Raw genomic sequence first — 9,752 nt, 5'->3', positions numbered from 1 at the left:
TCATACTCAATTGTTCCTTTAAAACGTAGAAAAATTCATTTTCCTCTTTCAAAATGTATGTATGTATGTAACTATCTAAGTAAACGGACATACACATTTTGCCTCAAAGTGACAGGAGTTCCCTCCAACTGCCCCATTGACTCCAATGTTAACAGAGAGCAGAAATTTTAAAAAAAAATGGATGCATGTTGAGTTCAGGTAGGTTTTCCATGGCTCTGTTTCAGATGTTTGACCCATGAAGACCTCTACCTTAGGCAGCATCTGGGAGCATACAGGCAGAGACTGGAAGAGCTAAACTATTCAGAGCTGTAAACTTATCAGAACATTTTAACACTTTCATGCAAATATGCTAAACTGAGTGTAATGTGCTCTCTTTTACTTGTTTCAGATAAGACTCTGGCAGCAGTTTGTACACGCTGAAATATGGAATCATGTACTGCTAAAACATGTAAGAGCTAAAGCAGCGACCTTGTCTTCTCTTAACCTTTTTACACATAAATACAGCAGACTGAAAATAAACAGACAGAGGTCAATAACACACTGAGCACACACACTTTGGACTGATTCGAGGCCGGCTGGGGGCCCGGGGCCTTTATAAACCGACCTGCTTCCCTCCTCTCGTTCTGCTGTCCTGACAGAGCACAGAGCAGGGTGTGTTTGATTTTGTCTCAGAGCAGGATGATTGTTGTGAAGCGAGCGGTGCTGCTGCTGCTGCCGCTGCTGCTGGCGGTGATCGGCACAGACGCGGCGCCGTGCACCAGAGACTGTGCCCGTCTGACCAAAATGCTGTCAACAAAAGACCTGCACAAGGTGAGTCTGTTTCTGGTCAGTTTGGTGCCTGAGACCAGACAATTAAAGATTTTAGTTTCATTCAACTTTATACAACTTCATTTAATTTCTGGTCTGTGCTGTGCCAGCCTGTCTGTCAATGAGTATGTTTATATGCTCACTAGTATGAGTCTTATCCTGGTTATAATCACATTTTATACAATATGGAACATAAAAACCTGGTTATTCATATACTGTACCTGTATGACTCTATTCTATCTTTGTCATTTCTGTACTGAGCTTTATTTTTGTTGCCCGAAAGTACTCAAATTTGTTACGTGTGTTACGTGTAATGTTATAATGTTGACCATGTTCACCACCTTAGTTAAGCGTGTTAGCATGCTACCATTTGCTAATTAGCAGTAAACACAGAATACATCTGAGGCTGATGGGAACGTCATCAGCTCTGCAGGTATAAACCAAAGTGTCGGACACATTAACATGTCGACCTGATGGTGGCGCTAGATGGAAAGTCAGAGGATCAGCAGAGTTATTACAGTTCATCCTGAGGGGAGCATGAACGACCTGTTCTCATTCCCAGGTCATCAGATACCGACATTTTGTCATGCACCTCAGCTTTGTATACAGACACACATGGTACCCTTTAGCATCTGTAGGAGACGCCTTCAGTAACTACTTGGTTAGGTAGTAAGAAGTCACGTGACGTAAGTGACGTAAGTCACATGACATGACTTGTAACATAACTTGAAACTTTAAATAACTCAGAGTTAACTTTCGGTTGCACACAGGACTCCTGGGTGAAAGTCCAGTGTTTGTTTGGACTTCTTCTGTATTAAAGATCAACTTAACCCACCCACTTAATCTTGTCTTTGTTGACCTCCAGGGGTTTAACTTCTCACCTAGCTGTGGTGATGTTCTCAGTGTCCTCCGTGATAGCTTTAGCTTTTTCTGACCTTTCCCCGTCCTCCTGCAGATTTTAGGGGAGTGGGTTCTGGTCTGGTCCGTCTCTGATACCCAGCAAGTCTCTGACCGGCTGGGAAACCTCTCCAGCTCCTACATCAAGCTCCAACTCCTCCCTGACAACAAAACCATCATGTACAACGAGAGATACATGTTACTGTGAGTGCTTTCATTTCAAACTATTTAAATAGTGGTTTAGGTAGGTTTAAATTAGTTTATGTTAGTTTAAGTCAGTCGGCTGCTGCTTGTGGCAGAAAAGGTAGTGACACATCTCATGAGAGGGGACCTACTCTCTTCCCATTGGTGTTCAGAGGTGTTAGGATCAATATTCATCTAGATTTAGACTTTTTCTAGGTTTCTTGTTGGGTTAGTGGCACACAGGAGTTCTTATATACAAACCAATATCAGAGTCACAGTCAGAAACAGTAAAACGATGTGTAGATGTATCAGTGTTGTAGAATCAGCAGGTAGTTGTTTCTTTATGTTGTGTTGTCTAACTGGTTTGTCATTTTCAGTGATATGCTGTGTTCTAAGCTTGATTTCAACATATCGTTGAACTTTGACCCCTCCGAATACCACACACTGCACATCATGTCTGCCTGTGAGTCACAGTAACACACACACACACATTTGTCTTTCTATATTTGTTAGGGCCGTCACTGACATAATCCTTTGCCCCTAACCTTGACCCAAACCTGAGTGTGCTTTACTATGCATGAACGTTTGTGCTGTGTGCTGGAGGCCTTCATCAGGATCCCGAAGATAAACTGGAATGTTTTGGCCAACAAAGTAATAGCTATAGGCTAGGGTGGTACTCCCACAGGCTGGGGCGATGTTGGACTAATGTTGTAACATTGAGGGACAGTCAAGAGAAACTGCATGAACATTAAGCCTCTTTTGAAGCCAGCTAAATAACCAGAGTAGTAGGTTGGATGCCAGTAACAGTTTTTTCTTGTTGCTTTATGTGGAACTTTATACTGCAGCACTACGATAGTTTCTTTAAGTTTGATAATTAGGCATGCTCTGGCAAGTTTTATGACAGGTAATAATTTCTTGGTTAATGTCAAGTTGTCATAACAAAGACGTCTCAAACAATGTCAACTTTGCATTAAAAGTGACATAATTAACCAAATGATACTTAATGACAACAGTCATAAACCTTCATAAAGACTCCTTCATGTTCATGACCAGTTTAATGCACCCACCTTCAAATAAATAATAAATACAATTGAATTGAAATGAAATGGCCTTATAACATTTTAAAGACATCTGTATGACAAGCCCAACTGGTTCCACTTTACTTGAGGTCAAGGGAATTATTCACAGCCAATGTCAACCAAATGACACTTAATGACAACATCGTAGAAAAGGTTTTCAGTCGTAGTCATCTGGACACTGTTTAATGACAACATTCTTGAACAGAAAAACTTTATTCAAACATCAAAATGTTCTACACAATTAGGACATTATTGCTATTAACTTTAACCTTTTAAACATTTATTATTAATAATCATAACAATAATATAATATAATAAAAACACAGCAAAAGAAGGAAAATAAAAGTCTGACACTTTAAACAATGGTCAAAACTTTCAAATACATCTAAAAAAGAGGAGAGAATATATATACATACTGTATATACTGTATAGGTATAGGATAGTGTATTGATGTTATTGTATTATTGTTGTTGATGTTGTTGCTAATAGTGGTGACGTGTGTTGTTTGTGTGTATTAGTGGCGGAGAATTTTATCTATGAGAGCTGCTCCGACTGTCTGGCGGTGCTCTACAGAGGCAAAATGGCCAACACAAGCAAAGTGGGCCGATTCCTGTTCATCTACAGTAAACATCACACACACACACATATTCACATTACTGTCTTTACAATAGATTCAACATTTGGGAATATAAATGTATGTGTGAGGATTATTATTCCCAATTATTTTAACAAATTAAATTAAACTCAGTGACGTGTGTGTGTGTGTGTGTGTGTGTGTGTGTGTGTGTGTGTGTGTGTGTGTGTGTGCGTGTGTGTGTGTGTGTGTGTCTCAGAGAGGGAGGGGCACCATCGGGATGTTGAGCTGTTGAAAGCGGCACACAGCGATCATAAGAAACTGGCAGAGTGTCTGGGATTTCCTCACGACAAAACGTTCAGCTACGACGGAGCTACAGGTCAGTTTCTGTGAGCAGGCTCTCGCTGTCGACCACATTGGTTCTGGGTTTGAATGTGGGTTCATTCTGTGTGGAGTTTTTCATTCATTCATACAGGCCTGGTGGCCTTCGATGGCTCTTTACCTTGTTGAAGAAACAATGGACCAATCAGAGTTTAGTAGTCAGGATTAAGAATGAGGACGCCATCTAGCTACATTCATTTCTTATTGTCATAACAAGAAAGCTATCAAAACATTACATTTATGTTGTAAGCATAAGGTGGTTGTATACACTTTGTAAATGTCTGTGTGTCTTCACCCTGGCTGTGTTCATTTGCGTTCACTTCATGTTATGTATTTTGGTTATGTTCAATAAAGAACATAACCCAAAAAAAAGCAACATTCATGAAAGATAGTGAGCAGCTGTTCAGGTTCGACTTACAGAAATAACAACTCTTAAATCAACATATTTCTTTTATCAACATGACAGAAAGCAGCTAACATGAACACCAGGTCACACTGAAGAGAAATGAAGTAGACATTCAGTCGGATTATCAGAGGTAGATATTAGACAGGAATCTCCATGGACTATGATGTTTGCGGATGACATTGTGATTTGTAGTGAGAGCAGGGAGCAGGTGGAGGAAAATCTAGAGAGATCGAGGTCTGCTCTGGAGGAATGAAGCTTAGCCGCAGTAAGACAGAATACATGTGCGTCAATGAGAGGGACTCAGGTGGGACGGTGAGGTTACAGGGAGCAGAGGTGAAGAAGGTGCAGGACTTTAAGTACTTAGGGTCAACGGTTCAGAGCGATGGAGACTGTGGAAAAGAGGTGAAGAGGCGAGTGCAAGCAGGTTGGAACGGGTGGAGAAAAGTGTCAGGTATGTTGTGTGATAAAAGAGTATCAGCAAGAATGAAAGGAAAGGTGTTCCAGACGGTTGTGAGACCAGCGATGTTGTACAGCTTAGAGACAGCGGCGCTGAAGAAAAGACAAGAGGCAGAGCTGGAGGCAGCAGAGCTTAAGATGTTGAGGTTCTCTTTGGGAGAGACGAGGACGGACAGGATCAGGAACGAGTACATCAGAGGGACAGCTCATGTTAGATGTTTCGGAGATAAAGTCAGAGAGGCCAGATTGAGGTGGTTTGGACGTGTTCAGAGGAGAGACTGTGAATATATTGGTAGAAGGATGCTGAGGTTGGAGCTGCCAGGCAGGAGGTCTAGAGGAAGACCAAAGACGAGATGGATGTAGTGAGAGAGGACATGAAGTTAATTGGTGTGAGTGAAGAGGATGCAGAGGACAGGGTTAGATGGAGGCAAATGATTCGCAGTGGCGACCCCTGAAAGGGAACAGCCGAAAAGAAAAGAAGAGAGATATCCTGACTTTTAGTCCAAAAACACTGGATCCTACATTTCCCATCATGCACCTGGATGGTGTCTTTCAAACTCCACACCTCCAGTTTGTATCACAGGCTGTATTCGTAACCGCCTACTATACTAGCAGTACGTACTGATTTGGCCAGAATGTAGCATGTAGCATGTAGCATGCAGTATGCAAACAAAAGCCAAATCTGCTGTTCGCCAAAAATACCCGGATGTCGTACTGATTTGGAAAAAATCTCCAGTATGCATCGGACCAGTCTACCTCGCGTACTGTGTCCCACCATGCAAAGCGCTGAAATGGTCACAACAACTGGTCATTGTAGAAATGGTGGACAGCAACAGTCCCCCCCCCCCCGTCAGTGGTGGACAGGGTGTCGTACTGAACGATCTTAGTTTGAACCCACAGATGCAGAGCACACGAGAAGTAGTGGAAAGTAACTCACTCTTTATTAGGATGGAATGGTATAGAGGGAAGGGGGAAGTTCTTCGGAGCTGAGCCTTCCGCGTCGTCCTTGAAGACTCAGGGAAGGTAGCGGTAATTCAGTGGTGGAGACTGAAGTAGGGTTTACCTGTCAGAACCGGGATAGGGGCGGCGTGGATCTGGACAATCAGACTGGTCCGTGATACGAGGGACGGGTGGTGGAGTGCGGACCGGGGTTGACCACGAAGTGGAGTTTGGTGGTGGAGTGTGGAGACTGACCATCAGCGTGATCACGAGCACAGAGCAGGTCGGATCCCAAAGGTCTGGCACCGTGGAGAGGTTGGTGGGGATAAGCAAGGTTGAGTAACTGGAGAAGCAGGCAGGCAGACTGACAGGAATCCAGACAGAGGCAGAGGAAACTGCGATCACCGGCACAGGATAATCCTGTGGCAGAGCAAAAACAGGATTACAACGAGGTAACAAAACACACTTAGCAATGGTACTTAGCTAGAAAGTTTCGTGGGCCTTGATGTAGTGGTTGTACAAGTGTATGTGGACGATCTGGCGTTGGTGTTGTGGGAGAGCCTGATATTTAAACTGTGGAGACTGATGGGTGATTGAAGACAGGTGTGCCAGTGATCAGCAGCAGGCGGGAAACCACGGAGCCAGACCAGGTAACATACACACACAAACACACACATCCAAAGACAAGTCAGGGACATACAAGACACACCAGGAAAGGGGAAAACAACAGAGAACACAGGGCTGGAGAGAATAAGGTGGCTGACTACCGCAGTACCCCCCCCCCTTAACGGGAGCCTCCTGGTGACCCACCAGGAGAGGAAGGTTTCACCAGGAGAGGAAGGAGGGCACAGAGTGCTGGAAGTGACTGGCTTGAGTTGGGAAACATGAAAGGTAGGATGGACTCTCATGGAGCGGGGTAAAGTCTGACAGCAGATGGGTTAATGATGCGATCAATGACAAATGGACCGATGTAGCAGGGAGACAGTTTTCTATACTCGGTCCTTAATGGGATATTTTTATAAGATAACCAAACACTCTGACCTTGTTCTTCATGGTGATCTGGTTGAGACCTCTATAGTCGATGCATGGTCGTAGTGTCTTGTCTTTCTTAGCCACAAAGAAAAACCCCGCCCCTACCGGTGAGGAGGAAGCCCGAATGAGGCCTGCCTGCACAGAGTTTCTGATGTATGTTTCCAAGGCCTCCTGTTCGGGTTGAGATAGATTGTAGAGGCGACTCGATGGGAGGGAGGCTCCGGGAAGGAGATCAATGGCGTAATCATAGGGGCGATGTGGTGGGAGAGACTTTGCCAGGTCTTTACTGAAAACCTCTCGTAGGTCGTGGTATTCCCTTGGGATCAAGGTTAGGTCCGAGGGAGCTGGTGAAGGAGTGGGGGTCTTGACCTCAGAGGTAGACCGGGCAGACTGGAGGCAGGAGGAGAGGCAGTAAGGGCTATAGGATCTGGCTCAAGATCCTTCCCATCTTCCAGTCAATGTGTTATGTTGCCGTAGCCAGGGATAACCCAGTGCTAGAGGTGTCCGAGGAGCCAAGATGAGCTGGAAGTGGAGATCCTCGACGAGTGATACTGGGATGGTGCAATGGGTTATCTGGGCTAGGGGTCAGCCATCCAGCGTCTCCACCTTTCATGGCCACTGCAAAGTCTCTGTGGGAATGCCTGCCTGTCAGGCTAGCTCTACGTCCAGGAAGTTGTCCTCAGCCCCTGAGTCGACCAGGGCGAGCAGCGGAAGTGCATGGGAAATGAAGAGTAGCCGGGAATTGTAGCTGAGGTGGCTCCAGCTGACGGGGGTTGTTGTGGCTCACCAGAACCCCCACTGCAACTGGTGAGCCTAATCTTTTGGCCTCACGGGACTGGTAGCCAGGAAGTTGCCCCGGTGGCCGCAATAGAAACATTCCCCCGCCGTGCGTCTGCGCAGACGTTCCCCCAGCATGAGGTGGGCTCGGCCGAGTTGCATGGGCTCAGAGTCTGGGCTGACTGGTGGCTGCGGGCGAGTTCCAGCGACCAAGGTCGGGTTCCCTCGTCCCTCGTGAAGGGAGGAATATATATGTTCGGTCCTAATGACAAAAAATCTAACGTAACATTAGATTTAAGTTCTGTGTATCATGTTGTTTTCTGATTGACATCTCACTTAGGTTAACGTTGCTGTCTTCGTGATTTCAAACGTTTGCTTAGCAGGCTTAACTTAAACGTTATGGCTTTGTATGTAGTACGTTACTGCTTACTGCGTTCGTCTGCAGTATTTAGTACGCGGTTCCAAATACAGCCACAGACTGTACGTTAGACATTTGTAGTCTGATGACATCACTATAACATCATCAGGCAACAGACGACATCATACATCTGTTTTCACCAACAAGTCCTCCAACCCATACGACCACATTGGTCGTTTGTTCCTACCCTGTAATACGACCCACAGGAGCGTTTCCTAAATTAGACGGTTAGGGCGTGTAAGTAGCCTACGTTACGTAAATCACGTGGTTAACGTTGTGAAATGGTCGCAGTTTGGTTAGGTTTAGGCAACAAAAGTACTTGGTTAGGTTTAGGAAAACATCATGGTTTGGGTTCAAATAAGTGCGTTACATAAGTCACGTGAAGTAAGTCACGTAACTAATGTAAGTTAAGTTACGTAAGTTTCTCACGTATGTAACGTTATGTAACTTAAAACTTTAAATAAGTCAACATTGACTTTTGGTTTCACACGGACATGAACCTCGGTCTCGTGGGTCCTTTGTTTGTTTGTGCCATCAATCCACCTGACCCCCTCCATATGCGGACTTTCTCGCTCCTTTTACTACGTCAACTGGCTTCCTGGTTTGCTCCCATCATAATTATCACAACCACTAGAGGTACTACAATAAACGTAAACATGGGTTGGAATAAGCTGCTTGTACAGACGACCGGACGTTTTTCTGGTGAGGACAATCTCGTTTTCACAGACTGAAGAGGACTAACCAGGACCAGTAAATTGAACTTGATGTGCACAGTTGGTGGAGGGGTTTTTAGTGTTTCACCTAAACAAAAAAAAATGTAAGAAATAGCAAATAATTAAATTAAATTAAACAATTGATAATTATTTTATTATTAAATAATCTTGTCTCCTCACAGGTTCTTGTCATTTGAAATCTTCTCCAGCAGCGCAGCCTGAACATTCCTGAAGATGTTGGAACAAACAAACATCAAAGTGTCAGCATATATCAGATATGTCATTCACAAATAAAATTAATGCAAAACCAATACTAAAACCTGGATGTGTGTTTCTTTTTCAAATGTTCTTTGGTTCTACTTGCTGGTATTAACTCACAGTATGAAGTCTTAGTGCTTTAACCTGTTAGTAATTTTTAACGGTACTTTGCATAGTTAGTTGGAGTACAGTGATGATATTGTGAGGTCTGAACAGGAAGAAGTATTCAGATCTTTTACTTCAGTAGAAATATCACTGTGTCACAAGTAAATGGCAGATGGCCGCCCACCATTGAGTCTGGTTCTGCTCGAGGTTTCTGCCTCTTAAAAGGAAGTTTTTCCTTGCCACTGTCGCCAAGTGCTTGCTCATGGTGGGAATTGTTGGGTCTCTGTAAATAATATTATAAAGAGTACGGTCTCGACCTGCTCTATAGGAAAAGTGCAATGAGATAACTTCTGTTATGAATTGGCGCTATATAAATCAAACTGAATTGAAATTAATTGAATTCATGACAAGTCCAAATGGTTCCACTTTACTTGAGGTCAAGGGAATTATTCATAACATTTTAATGACATCTGTATGACAAGCCCAAATGGTTCCACTTTACTTGAGGTCATGGGAATTATTAATGACCCTATTATAATGGTCTCATGACAGCCAATGTCAACCAAATGACATTTAATGACAACAGTCATAAACCTTCATAAAGACTCCTTCATGTTCATGACAGGTGTCATGTCATGGTCATGACGGTGTCATGTCAGTCTAATGCACTGTAATGGCAAGAACAAACGGACTCTCTGATATAATAACATACAGATGTTATTATAAT

At 43.7% G+C, this 9,752-nt stretch overlaps 1 protein-coding gene across 1 annotated transcript; it reads left to right on the top strand.

Annotated features, from left to right (window-relative positions):
* The first annotated feature begins 603 nt into the window (after positions 1-603).
* LOC122864576 (saxitoxin and tetrodotoxin-binding protein 1-like) lies at positions 604-8,973 on the top strand. Its single transcript, XM_044172149.1, has 6 exons — positions 604-810; positions 1,763-1,908; positions 2,265-2,350; positions 3,485-3,589; positions 3,800-3,919; positions 8,845-8,973. Exons 1-6 carry the CDS (start codon positions 679-681, stop codon positions 8,892-8,894), a joined length of 639 nt encoding a protein of 212 aa, XP_044028084.1. The 5' UTR covers positions 604-678; the 3' UTR covers positions 8,895-8,973.
* The last annotated feature ends 779 nt before the right edge of the window (positions 8,974-9,752 follow it).

The sequence above is a fragment of the Siniperca chuatsi genome, linkage group LG17 (assembly GCF_020085105.1).
Source record: "Siniperca chuatsi isolate FFG_IHB_CAS linkage group LG17, ASM2008510v1, whole genome shotgun sequence".
NCBI classification, from domain to species: Eukaryota; Metazoa; Chordata; class Actinopteri; order Centrarchiformes; family Sinipercidae; genus Siniperca; species Siniperca chuatsi.
This window is presented reverse-complemented; position numbering and strand designations above follow the sequence as displayed.